At 62.4% G+C, this 13,412-nt stretch overlaps 2 protein-coding genes across 2 annotated transcripts; one reads left to right on the top strand and one right to left on the bottom strand.

Moving 5' to 3' along the window:
- The first annotated feature begins 2,434 nt into the window (after positions 1 to 2,434).
- On the top strand, positions 2,435 to 5,243 carry STAC2 (SH3 and cysteine rich domain 2). Its single transcript, XM_030465945.1, is given in 12 exon segments — positions 2,435 to 2,518; positions 2,892 to 2,983; positions 2,985 to 3,085; positions 3,179 to 3,276; positions 3,519 to 3,600; positions 3,708 to 3,811; positions 3,894 to 3,963; positions 4,043 to 4,095; positions 4,392 to 4,492; positions 4,606 to 4,657; positions 4,746 to 4,883; positions 5,023 to 5,243. Coding segments are annotated over 12 exon segments (1,071 nt in total). The 3' UTR covers positions 5,119 to 5,243.
- A 1,349-nt stretch (positions 5,244 to 6,592) lies between these two features.
- RPL19 (ribosomal protein L19) lies at positions 6,593 to 9,444 on the bottom strand. The gene is made up of 6 exons (XM_030465946.1): positions 9,332 to 9,444; positions 8,872 to 8,978; positions 8,013 to 8,135; positions 7,505 to 7,625; positions 7,124 to 7,234; positions 6,593 to 6,788 (listed from the first exon to the last, which is right to left on the bottom strand). The coding sequence occupies exons 1-6, from the start codon at positions 9,334 to 9,336 to the stop codon at positions 6,665 to 6,667; spliced, it is 591 nt and encodes a 196-aa protein (XP_030321806.1). The 5' UTR covers positions 9,337 to 9,444; the 3' UTR covers positions 6,593 to 6,664.
- Positions 9,445 to 13,412: the final 3,968 nt, after the last annotated feature.

The raw sequence follows: 13,412 nt of genomic DNA, 5'->3' as shown, positions 1-13,412 counted from the left end.
CACACCAAGCTGGCTCCGAGCTCCCTTCTCCTTCTCCCCATCCCAGCTCTTCCCTCCTAACCCGGGTTCTGCACCCCCCGGGCTCCCCCCTGCCCCAGACCCCTTGCTGGGGGGCAGGATGGACCCCTCGGTATTTTTAACACCTTTTTAACCTCGGGTGGGCTCACGGGGTCTGTTCTGGACTGGGACTGGGGTCTGTTCTGGACTGGGGAGCTGGAACTTTGTCATACACTCCCTTGGTTATATATATATATATTTATGGGTGTGTGTATATAGAGATATATAGCAGAGAGAGAGAGCTGTAAAACCCTATTTTAATGATACTGTGATCTGTGCTTTCCTTGACACTGTGTGCATATAATAATGCCATTAACTACAAGTAAATATATATATATATATAGCTAGGTTGTCCCTGGTCTGTGTGATGTGCCCTGCGGGGTCAGGGCTGGGGGGGACACTCAGGGCAGGGCTGGGGGGGTCTCCCCTCGACAGCCAATGTTTTCCTGGGGGGGTTTCTGGGTGCACGGCCCGTGTCTGTCCCCACCCTCCATGCAGTCCCCTCCCTCTGATCTCGGCACCGGGCCGGGGAGGGGGGGTCCCGGTGTTCTCCCGGCTTCAGGTGCGGGACCCCCGTTGTCCGAAGTGCTGCCGGGATGGGGCCACGCAGGGGGGTGAAGGGGACACGGCGGGGTTGGGGACACGGCGGGGTTGGGGACACAGCCACCACCGGTCCAGGGAGCAGGGAACGGAGGTGAAGCGGTCCAGGACCCCCCTGGGCAGCCGGGGGGATGCAGCGCGGGGGTCCGGGTCCTCCCGCAGCACCAGGGGGGGCTTCCCCCTCGGAGACGGCTCAGCCGGGGGACAATGTCCCCTGCCTGGCTCTGCCTGCCCGTGGCCACCACGTTACCTTCGCTGGTGGTCACCGTGAAGCACGACTCGTCCAGGAGGTTCCTGATCGCCCACGGGGCGAGGTGCGGGGGAGCCCGGGCTGGGGCTGAGCTTTGCTGGGGAGCAGATTGGGGACCCTGTGGGGTCCCGCAGCTCCCCGCTGTCCCCATGGCTGTCCCCCTCGGTCCTGACCATGTCGCTGAAGAGGAGGTGGATGGCAGAGGGTCCCCGCCGGGCCCGTGGGCAGCCCCAGAGCTCGGGCACCGTCAGCTCCTCCAGGAGCTCAGCCCTGGGGACAAGGACGGGGAGGGGACAGTGAGCCCGGACCCTCCATCCCCATCCTGCCCCATGCAGCCCCCGGAGCTGAGCATCCACAGCCCGCACCCTCGGGGGGTTCCCGCAACGTGTGGAGGGTTTGGCGGGGACCTGCGGAGGCAGAAGGGGGTCTGGGGGGGGGCTCAGGATCCGGCTCAGGATCAGGAACCGCGGAGCCTCCCGGGGATCCCCGGGAATGAGTCCCCAGGCCCCCCGAACCCCCCTGCCCGCCCGCTGAAGCCTTCGGGGGGGGGGGGATCCCACCTGCACGGACTGGTCCCGGAGGGGTCCCAGATGCCCCCCACCCTGTTAAGCAGCGTGGGGGGGATTTAGGGTTCGAGGATGCCGACGGAGAGGGGGATGTCTGAGGGAGGGGGGTGAGCACGGCCCCCCCAAACACCCCTCAGCCCCTTCAGCACTCACCGTTGTCGAGGATGCCATGGCCCTCCCGGCTGGAGCCCCCCCGTGAACAGTCCCGTGTGTCCCCCCCAAACTTGTCCCCTTGTCCCGGCCCAGCCAAGGACATCTTGCCACCCCCGATTGTCCCCCCCCCCCGCCATTGCAGTCCACTCTGTCCAGGGCGAGAAGCCAAACCCGCCCTGTGCCAGCCCGCCGGGCCCCCGCTGAATTTTAATGCCTTTAATTTCGCCCCGATTTGGCTCATTCTGGGCACAAAAAAGGGGACGGGCGGGTGTTACTCATCCAGGGTTCTGACCTCCCCCCAGCTGTCGTCAATGAGGGGACATGGGGTGTTACGGAGGGGGGAGGAGGGTGTGATTATGGGTACTGTTCCCCTCGCTTTAGGTGTCAAAGTGAGGGGGGGGTCCATGGGTGTTTCCCCGCCCCACGGAGGTGTCTGTATGTGCTACCCCCCCCCCGACCCCCCAAAAGGGGTCAGTGACCGCTGACACCCTCGGGATATCGCGGGGGGTGAGGAATGGGTGCTGCCCCCTAAGTGTCAACAGGGGGGTCCCTGGGTGCTGCCCCCCGCCCCAAGCTGTCAATGGGGGGGTCCTCCTCAGGCCCCCCCCCCCCATGCAGCGCCTGGTGATGGGGGGCAAGCCCCGCCCCATGGGGGCCAGCAGCCAATGGGCAGCCAAAAATCAGCGTAAATCTCCATGGCCCCCGCAGGGAGGGGCCAGCAACAGCTCGAGCGCAGCCCTGTCGCGACCGGGTCGCGGCGCTGTCGCGACAGCGGGGAGGGAGTGGCGGCGGGGGGCGTGGCGGGTGCATGACGGAGCCACCCGGGGAGACCGAACCGGCGGGACCCCCGGAGCCGCCCCCCCACGGCCCCGGGGACGGGCACGGTACCAAGGTACGAGGGGGCAGAGGGGCGGGTGCCCGGGGGGCAACCGTGCCCACACTCCCGGGCACTTTCAGCCGCTTCGGGGGTCGCTGGGCCATCCCGGGGGGGTTCAGCTCCCCCTCACCCCCCCTCGGCTGCCTCTCCGGTCCCGCGGTGGGTCTGGGTTACTGCAGCGGGGGAAGGGGGGGACACGACCCTGGGAGGGGTCCCTGCCACCCCTGGGGGGTCCTTCGGTCCCTCCCGGGGTGGTTATCGCTCCTGGGGGAGTCTACCCGGCCCCTGCGGGGTCATTCCGGTCCGTGGGGGGTTTCTACTATATAGGGGGGGGGTCCCCCCGATCCCCTAGGGGATCCTTGCCAGCCCTGGGGGGTCCCTCGGGCAGATGCAGCGGCTGAAGCGGTCACTGTCCCTCCGGACGCTGCTGCGGAGCAAGAGCGTGGAGAACCTGTTCCCGCGGCCGGGCGGGGGGGGACAACCCCCCGGGACCCCCCCCGTCCCCCCCTCGGACACACGGCTTCCAGCAGTACGTCTTCAAAAAGCATTGCCCCTGCGAGCTGTGCCGGCAGCTCATCGCAGGTAGGACCGGGGGGAGGGAGGGATGTGGGGGGCCGGGAAGGAGTGCGGGAGTATGGGGGGGCAGCTCCCGTGACCCCCCCTCGTTGCCTGCAGGTAACTCACGGCAGGGCCTGCGGTGCAAGGCGTGCAAGGCCGGCGTGCACCTCTGGTGCTCCCAGGGCATCTCGCATCAGCACTGCCCCGGCAAGACGGTACGTGCTGGGGGGACACACACACACAGAGAGACCCAGATCCCCCCGAACCTCCCCGACACAGCCCTATCCCCGGGGGGGGCTGCAGACACTGTGATGCGTGGCTGCGCACACGCGTGTGCACAGGGCTGCGTGTCCACGGGCGCGGGTGGGCACAGCGAGGATCCCCCCCCTCCAGCACCTCAGCTCAGGAGTGCCGGGTGCTCTTTTTTTCCCCAAATTCCTGGGTTTTTTCTTCCCAGGCTACTTCTTTCCGACGCAATTTCAGCTCTCCCCTCCTGCTGCCGGCACAGGGGGGCTCCGTGCAGGATGAGACCCCCCCAGGTGAGCCCCCCGACTGCACCCTCCGTGGGGTGCAATCTCTCCCTGGGGTGCAGGCTGGGCTGGGGGGGGTGTCTGACCACCCTGTTCTACCCCCCCCCCCCCCCCAGCCTCAGACCACGACGCGGGGTTGGACCCGGTGTACGAGGCGCTGCGGTTCGGTACCTCCCTGGCACACAGCACCGGCCCCCCGGAGCTGCCCCCCGGCACCCAGGTAACCCCAGGACTGGGGAGGGGTGGGGGCACCGCCGGGGGTGTGGGGACACCCCCCCCTCCAAGACCTTCCTCTGCTCTAGGGTGACAAAGTGGGGGCCGGGGAGGAGAGTGGGGACACTCTGGGCAGCGTGGGGACCCCAAGTGACAGCGGTAAGGAAGTGGGGGAGGTGGGTGTAGGGGTGGGGGGGTCAGGGCTGACTCTGTCCCCCCCGTCTGTCTGTCTGGGCAGATGTGACACCAATGGAAAGGGACAGCACGGAGGAGAAGAGCCCTGGGCAGCAGGTGGGGGGTTAGGGGGGTGATGGGATGGGAATGAAAAGGGGGGGGGGCTCAATGATGGATGGGGATGTGGGGCAGAGGGCTGGGGATGTGGGGCGGAGGCATCGGGAGTTGGAAGAGGGGGTTGTGGGGCAGAAGGATGGGGCACTGCCACTGGGATGGAGGCCTTGGAGCAAGGGCTGTGGGGCTGGGGCCATGGGGCTGGAGGGCTGGGGGTCCAGGGGCTGTGGGGCTGTGGGTCCGGGGACCGGGGGGCTGGGGGTCCGAGGGCCATAGGGCAGAGCTTGCTGTGCCCACAGGCTGCCCAGGGGCTCCCGGTGAGGCGGGATGGGGCTCCCATGTTCTCCTACGTGGCTCTCTACAAGTTCGTGCCCCAGGAGCAGCAGGACCTGGCGCTGCAGTGAGTGAGGAGGGGGTTCGGGGGGGTGGGGGGTTGGGGGTCACCCTGCGAAACTTTGTGGGGGACACCTCCACACTGCCCCACACCCCACACCTCCCTCCTTCCCTCCCCAGGCCCGGGGACAGGGTGACACTGGTGGACGACTCCAACGAGGACTGGTGGAAGGTCAGGGGGGATCTGGGGGTGGCAGCGGGGGGGGCAGTTTGTCCTGGTGTAGCGAGTTTGCGGGGTCTCAGCCTCCGCGGGGCCGCAGGGGAAGGTGGGCGACCGTCTGGGCTTCTTCCCGGCCAACTTCGTCCAGCGGGTCCGTCCCGGGGAGAGCGTCTGGAGGAGCTGCCGGGCCGTGCGGGGCGACCGGGACCAGGGACGCATCAGCCTCCGGGAGAACCAGGTAAGGGAGAGGGGACTCCTCTGCTCCCACCCCCGGCATCCCCCACCCCGTTCCCCCGGGGTGTGAGGAGCTGGGTTGGGTGGCAGCGAGGTGACCGTCTGCCTGTCCCTCCCTCCGCCTGTCCCTCTGTCTGTCCCAGATCTGTGTCGGCGTGGGTCGGGCCGAGGGGCTCCTGCGAGTGACGAGTGGGAGGAAGAGGGGTTTGGTCCCTGCCGAAGCTCTGACCCAGATCTGAGGGGCAGCGTCCAACCTCGCTGTCCCTGTCCCCACCCAGTGCCACCACCGCGCCTCAGGAAGCTCAGTCCGGGCAGTGCTTGACACCCCCCACACAACCCCCCCCTCCCCGAGCCATTCCCGGGGCGCTGTCCCCAGTGTCCCCAACCCCGGGGGGACACCTCGTGGCGTGTGCCCAGGGGACACAGGGGTGTCCCCCCCACCCCCAGCGTGGCACTGCCCACGGATGGGCCACCCAGACGTGCACACTCCCCACGCACGCTCCAGAGCCAGATGTGTCTGTATGTGTGCACTGACACGCGTGTGTGCAACCCCACGTGTGTTCAGCCTCACGAGTGTGTGTGTGCAGCCCCACACGTGTGTGCAGCCCGGCTCACCCAAGCAATAACACCGCAGGGTCCCCAATTAAACATTTGTCACCACTGCCGTGTTGGTGCCACAAAGTAATTATTATTTTTTATTATTATTTTATTTTTTGCACCATCTGGAAGAGTTTTGGTGTTGTCACCTGTCCTGGCAGAGGGGCTGTGGGTCAGGTGTCTGTGTCCCCTCCCCAGGGCGTGGGGGGGTCCCTGTCCCCTCATCTTGGTGCTGTGGGGTCCCTCTGTGGGCTCTTTGTTGGCCACGACAATGGTGTCACCAGTGGTGTCACCGTGGTGTCACCCTGGGTGGAGCCAGCAGCAGGACCGAGGGGAATGGGGGGGACACGTTGGGGGGTCCTGGAATGGGATTGAGGGAGGGGGGGGGTGACGTGGGGACATCATGGGCAAGCACAGAGCATCGGGGGCAACCACCCCCTGCAGGCCTGTGCCCAGGGGCTGCCATCACCTGGGTGAGGGGGGCTTGGGGGGGTCCCAGCTGCATTTCCTGGGGGGGGGGGAACCCCCTCTCCTCGGTTTATAAAGCCCTGGGGGGACAGGGGGGCAGGAAGAGGGCAGCTTTTGGGAGTTGGGGTACTGTGCCAGCCCCCCCTGCAGCATACAGCCCCCCAGCACCAGGTGACAGCACCCACAGGTGAGTGGGGGGGTTTGGAGGGTCCTGGGGGGAGGTGTGGGGTCTGGGGGTGTTCTCTGCTGTCAGCTGTGGCCCCACAGCTCCTCACTGTGGGGCCAGGGGATGTGCAGCTCCCTGCCCTCCCCCAAGGGGCTTTGGGATCAGAGCCCCCCCCACAACAGCTCTGCACTGAGCCAGGAGCTGCGTGTCCCTCCCTTCAGTGACCTCCTGGGATCCCCCCCTCTCCCAGGGGCTGCTCCTGGCTCTGCCAGACACCATCAGGAGCCCCCCCTGAGGCTCCTCACTCCCCCCGGAACATCTGGAGGGGCACCAGGGACACCCCAGTGCCTTCAGCTGCTGCCAAGGCCCCCACCTGGGGCTCCTTCCCCAGCTCGGGGCAGCCTCAGGCTGAGAGCACTTTGGGGGTTTTGGTGTTTGGCTCCCGGCTCCTCCCTCCCCGTGATCCAGAGTGTGACAAACACTGGGAGGGGTCCTGAAGGTTTTTATTGACCACTCCTGAAGGGCACACACTCTGTACACAAGCCAGGGAGCTTTTACTTCTTGGTCTCTTCCTCCTTGGAGAGGGTTTTGATGATCTCCTCCTTCTTGGCTTGCAGCCGTTCCTCCCGGCGTTTCCGAGCCTCCTTGGTCTTGGACCTGCGAGCTTCAGCCTGATCCCTGCAGGAAATCCACAGGGATTGGGGATACAGTTTGGGATGGGCTCAACCACCATCCCTGGGCTCCTTCTTTACCAATCCAGAGATCACCTCCTTCACTTCACCCCCTCGGAAGATTTGGCTCTTTGGCCTCCTTGCCTCCCCCCCAACAACCATTCACTGATCCCAGGAACTGAACTGGGAGATGTCCCAGTATCCAGCCAACCCCCTGCCCTGCTTCAACCCCACCCGACCCAGTTTTGGTTTGATCCTTCACCAGGGCTCCAGAATCCACCTGGAATGAACGCCCAACCTCAACTCCAGCTCTTGCCAGACCAAAGCTGGATCAGCACTTACGCCAGGAGCTTCTTGCGAGCTTTGTCTGCCTTCAGCTTGTGGATGTGTTCCATGAGGATCCGTTTGTTCTTGAAAACGTTCCCCTTCACCTTCAGGTACAGACTGTGATACCTGAGAGAGCACAACGGGGTGGGTTGTTAACCACCAAACCACTACACACCTTCCAGACACCCCAACACCTCTCCTGGCACACAGCAGCAACACACAGGAGCGTGCAGTGAGGAGCAGGGACACTCCTGCTTCCAAACAGCATGTCTGGAAAAACCTCTCTGCTGCTGAGCTTCCCTGAGAGGTTTTATTCCCCCCCCCCTTCCCATCTGCACTCTGAGAGGAAGGAATGGGGGATCCAGGGGTGCAGCCAGAGGAGCCCCAGCAGCTCACATGTGGCGGTCGATTTTCTTGGATTCCCTGTATCTGCGGAGCAGGCGCCGGAGGATCCGCATCCTCCTCATCCAGGTCACCTTCTCGGGCATCCGAGCGTTTGCTGTGCCCTTTCTCTTACCTGGGGAGGGGGAAAGGGGGTGAGGAGGGGGGGAAAAGGGGGTGAGGAGGAGGGGGGAAAAAGGGGGAGGAGGAGGGGGGAACAAGGGGGAGGAGGAGGGGGGAACAAGGGGGAGGAGGAGGGGGGAACAAGGGGGAGGAGGAGGGGGAACAAGGGGAGGAGGAGGGGGAACAAGGGGGAGGAGGAGGGGGGAACAAGGGGGAGGAAGAGGGGGGAACAAGGGGGAGGAAGAGGGGAAAAAGGGATGAGAAGGAGAGGCCAAACTTCCGCAGGTTGAACCACACAAAACTCTACTTCCAGGCCCTGGGAGATCCCTGCTCCATGTAAGTTCCCGGGCAGAACATCTCCCCTGGAGCAGGGAGAGGGGTGGTGGGAAGCAGGACTCACCAATGCCCATGTGCCTCCCCTTCCTCCGGGCCAGGGTGTTCTTCCTGCACCGGGCACGGGAATGCACGGTCACAGGTTTGCGGATGATCAGCCCATCCTTGATTAATTTCCTGATCTGCTGACCTGGGGAAAGACATTCCGTGTTCAGCATCCATGCAAGGAGAGAAGAAGCAGAGAGTCCCTGGTACAAACAGGATTCAACACAAAGGGTGAGCTAGAGCCTCCCCCAGAGCCCCTCAAGCTGCTCTGTTCCCCTCCCATTTCACCCTCGTTGGGCTCCTCTGAGGACTGAAGCTGCTCCCAGGAACCACCTTCTGCACCTCTGCACCAGGGAGCTCTGTAAATCCTCCCAATGGCCTCACCATCCCTCAAGTGCAAAGCAGTCACTTCAGTCTGGAGAAAATGAGGCTCAGGGGACACCTCATCACTCCCTACAGCTCCCTGAAAAGAGGTTGGAGAAGAGGTTGGGCTCTACTCCCAGGCAGCTCTCAGTAAGACAAGAGGGAAGGGGCTGAAGCTCTGCCAGGGGAGGGTTAGATTGGGTATTAGGAAAAGATTCTTTGCAGAGAGGGTGATTGGAATGGGCTGCCCAGGAAGGGGGTGGATCCTCCATCCCTCGACGTTTTTAAGAGGCTGAATGTGGCACTGAATGCCATGGGCTGGGAACCTCAGGAGTGGATCAATGGTTGGATTTGATGATCTCAAAGCTCCATTTCCATGGAAATTTCCACCTCAAATAATTCTGTGGTTCAAGCATCCCAATTTTCCCTAAACCAACCCCTAAGCCACCAAGCGATCCCAAACTCCCCTGCCCCATCCAACCCCCCTCCTATCCCAGCCTGGCCGTGCCGGGACTCACGGGAATTGGCATTGGCGATCTCGTTGGTCTCGTTGGGATCCAACCACACCTTTTTCTTCCCGCAGCGCAACACGCTGGACGCCAACCTCTTCTGGAGCCGGAGCATACTGCGGGGAGGCGGGCAGACACCTCAGCGACAGACCGGACAAAGCCCGGGACTCCACGATGGGACCGGGGGAAGCAGCCAAGGGCACCATCCCTGTCCCGGTACCGCTCAGCGCTCCCTTCGCTCTCTCCCTCCCCTCAGCGCAGCCCCCGCCGCCATTTCGCCCCCTCCCCAGCGCGCTGCCCTGCCGCCATTTCCCCCCCCCCCCCAACGCCTGAGGAGGCGGCAGCCGCTTCACAGCGCCCGGAGCTTTCCCGTAACGCTGTCAAACATCCCCGCTGCTATTAGAACCCTTTCCCCGGTGCTCCCCGGGGCAGGGGCAGAGCTGGGGGTCGGCGGAGCGCTGCTCCTCACCTCATGGCGGCGGCCGAGCTGAGAGGAAGAGGCGGCGGCGATGGCCGCGCCCACTGCCGGCACCGCGGGGAGCGGGACCAACCAACACCCGCCCGCCCCGCTCCGTCCCCGCAGCCTCGGGGAGGCTCGAAATGCGGCGAGAGAAAAGCGTTGGTGGGATTGAGAGGAAAAGGACGGTCGGGTGCTCCGGGGCTTGCTGGGGATGAGGAGAAACAGGCGCCTTTCCCTCCTCCTCCCCCCCCTCTCCTCTCCGCGGGGTGGTACAGCCCGAGCCTGCGCGGCTGGAAGGGGTGGGAGGGCTCCGCGCATGCGCGGTGCGGGGTGGGGGAACTGGGAGGGGAGTAGGGCGGGGACTGGGAGCACTGGTTGGGAGTCTCCATTGGGAAGGTGCCCCTGGGGTAGCAGGAGGGGTGCAGGGTTCATTCCTGCGGGGCGGTGAAGGTCCCCAGCTTGGGCCTGAGGAGCCCGGGGCTGCCCCCTCCTCACCCTTCCCTCCCACGAGGTCAGGACAAATTCCCGTATTTTGTTAGGAAATGGGTTCCCAGTTCCTTGTTTCCCAAGAAATCGCCTTAAAAAGCAGCGGTGTGGGTCGCAGGGGGCTGGGGTCCACTTCCTCTCCTCCCCCCCCATCCCTCCTGGATTGTGGTTCTGAGGAGGAAAGAGGGGATGTGGGGATTGGAAAAGGGATTTTGTGCTTCCCTGTGGAATGGCACAGGTGGTGCCAGGGCTGGGGTTGGCACAGGGCGTTTCACTTCCCAACAATTCATTGCTGGAAGCCCTGGTGTCTCCGTTCCGTGTTGGGAAGCAGAGGCAGGGATGGGCTGAGGAGGCTCCCCCAGCCAGGACTGAGACCCCAAAACCCCCCTGGGGAGGTTTGGAAGGGACCTGGAATCATCTGGAGTCCTCTGAGGAGGAGAAAGGACCCAGGAAAGTGTTGGAGCCTCTCCAGGAACAGATGGGGAAAGGATTCCTGGAAGAAGGAAAAGCTTAAGAAATCATAAGGTGTAAATTGCCCTAAAAAACCTCGGGGTTCCCCCTTGGCTGAGCTCCTATTGCAGAGCAAACTTTTCCAGAGAAGAATTTTCCTTTTTTAACTGCCCTGGTTTTAGGTGATGCTCAAATTCATCACTTTTTGTCAATCCTCTCACCTTCCTCCTCCTCCTCCTTTCAACCACTGAAGGTTGTGAGTGGTTGGGGGGTGAAAACCCCCCAAAAAAGCCTCCTCATCCCCCAGTTCCCCCCCAGCCAAGGCTCCCTCAGCTCCTCTGGGATCTGGCGGCCGTGGCACAGCTCACATATGGTGTGAGAAGAGGAGCTGGTGGCAACAGATTTTTTGCTTCGTTTTGAGGGAAAACACAGGGGTAAACACAGGCTTTTGGTGTTTAAAAACTGACTCATCATTTTCATAAAACAAAACAAAAAAAAACTCAGCCCAAATCTGGAGGTTCCCGGTGGGAGAGTGGCTGGGATTTAATTACTGGCCTGGGAGCAGCTCCCAGGTTTTTTCCTCCTGGGAATCCAGTTTTCTCTGATTGCCTGGGCTGGAAAAGTGCACACGTGTGACACAGAAGTGTCCCCAAACCCTGTGCAAGTCTCACCTTGTGTTTTGTGCTTTGCAGGGATGAAGAGACTGCTGGGTCCCTAAATTCCAGGAGAGGAATCATCAGCAAATTCACAGATGACACCAAGCTGGAGGGAGTGTGGATCAGCTGGAAGGCAGGAGGGCTCTGCAGAGGGACCTGGACAGACTGGAGAGTTGGGATGATCCCAAGGGGATGAGGTTCAACATTCCAAGTGCCGGGTCCTGCACTTTGGCCACAACAACCCCAAAAGGTGCCCAGCAGAACAGGCAAGGCCTTTGACACCATATCCCACAGGATTCTCCTGAAAAGGCTGTGGATCAGCCAGGAGCACTCTGTGCTGGGTCAGGAACTGGCTTGAAAGGGCCCAGAGAGTGGTGCTGAACGGGGCTGCATCAAAATGGCGGCTGTGGTGTCCAAAATGGCGGCTGTGGTGTCCCCCAGGGATCAGTGTTGGGCCCAGTGCTGTTCAATGTCTTCATTGATGATTTAGATGAGGGGATTGAGTCCATCATCAGCAAATTCACAGATGACACCAAGCTGGGGGGAGTGTGGATCAGCTGGAAGGCAGGAGGGCTCTGCAGAGGGACCTGGACAGACTGGAGAGTTGGGATGATCCCAAGGGGATGAGGTTCAACACAACAACCCCATGGGGAGCTCCAGGCTGGGCACAGAGTGGCAGAAAGGGAGCTGGGAGTCTGGATTGCCAGGAAGCTGAAGAGGAGGCAGCAGTGTGCCCAGGTGGCCAAGAAGGCCAATGGCATCCTGGGCTGGCTCAGGAACAGCGTGGCCAGCAGGTCCAGGGAAGGGATTCTGCCCCTGTGCTCAGCTCTGGGGAGGCCACAGCTTGAGTCCTGTGTCCAGTTCTGGGCCCCTCAGCTCAGGAAGGAGCTTGAGGTGCTGGAGCAGGTCCAGAGAAGAGCAAGGAGGCTGTGAAGGGATCCAGCAGAATTGCTGTGAGGAAGGGCTGAGGGAGCTGGGGGTGTTGAGGCTGGAGAAGAGGAGGCTCAGGGGAGACCTCATCACTCTCTGCAACTCCCTGAAAGGAGGTTGGAGCCAGGGGGGGTCGGGGAGGTATCAGTGGGATAAGAGGGCTCGGACTAAAGAATTTTTTCCTAATATCCAACCTAAACCTCCCCTGGCAGAGCTGAAGCTCTGCCAGGGGAGGTTTAGGTTGGATATTAGGAAAGGATTCTTTGCAGAGAGGGTGATCAGACACTGGAATGGGCTGCCCAGGGAAGTAGTGGATTCTCCGTGTCTGGAGATCTTTCCAAAGAGCCTGGATGTGGCACTGAGTGCCATGGGCTGGGAACCACGGGGGGAGTGGATCAAGGGTTGGACTTGATGAGCTCTGAGGTCCCTTCCAACCCAGCCAGTTCTATGGTTCTATGACTCTTGGTCTCATCCTGCATTTCAGCCCAGGTAGGGATAATGCTTCCATCCCTTCTCCACCTGCTCTGCTGCATCCCATGCTTGATGGATCCCATCCAGGCCTGGCAGGGGGGTTTTGCTGCCATGCTCTGCTTCCCCCCCCCAACCCCTCTGGCAGAAAAGGGGGGGGGAAACCCTTGGGAGCATCTCTGGAGTGGGAAGGGAAAGATGGGATAATTGCATTGTGCTCCCACGCAGCTGCCAGGGAATGGTGCATCACCCTCCACCCCCGGGCAGGATCCCTGATGGCAGGGCCCCCGCTGCCTCTGCCCCCCCCAAAAACATCCTCTGCCCCCCCAAAACACTCTCTGCTTCCCAAAACACCCTCTGCTCCCCCCAAAATCACCCTCTGCTCCCCCAAAATACTCTGCCCCTCAGAAACACCCTCTGCCCCCCAAAACACCCTCTGCCCCCCCAAAACACCTTCTGCCCCCCAAAAAACACACTGCCTCCCAAAAACATCCTCTGTCCCCCAAAAAACACCCCCTGCCTCCCCAAAACACCCCCCTGCTCCCCCAAAACACCTTCTTCCCCCCCAAAACCACCCTCTGTTCCCCCCCCCAGACCCTTCAGGGGTTTCATCCCAGTCCTGGGTTTTGGTGTTGGGGGCTCAGTGAGGTCCTCACCACCCTGCATGGGCACACTTGGGGTTTTGGGGTCGTGGTGCCAAATCCCCCCTCTCACACCCCCCTCTTTGAGCCCTCCCACCCCCTTCCCCCCCTGCTGCAGGCACCTGAAGGTGATGGATGGGGACTGAGCATGGAAACTGTGGTGTCAGCTGTCCCTGGGGACATTGTCCCACAGCTGCTGGAGCAGGAGAAACCCCCCCCGGGGAGGGCAGGGAAAGGGGGGGGGGGGGAATTTTTAAATTTAATTTTTTTTTTATTTTATTTTTTAATTTTCCAACAGCCGGGAGCAGCTCCTGGGGTGCAGCTGATGTGTGATGAGGGGGGGAAGTCTCAGCCCCCCCCTTCCTGAGTTAGGGGCTCAGGGGGGGGAGAAGCAGGAGGTTTAGGGGGGATCCCTTCTCTTGAGGGATCCCCAGGTTCTCCAGAGGGTGAGGGGAGCAT

This window comes from Calypte anna, chromosome 27 (genome assembly GCF_003957555.1).
Source record: "Calypte anna isolate BGI_N300 chromosome 27, bCalAnn1_v1.p, whole genome shotgun sequence".
Classification (NCBI taxonomy): Eukaryota; Metazoa; Chordata; class Aves; order Apodiformes; family Trochilidae; genus Calypte; species Calypte anna.
Note: the sequence above shows the minus strand (reverse complement) of the source record. Positions and strands in the feature narration are given on the sequence as shown.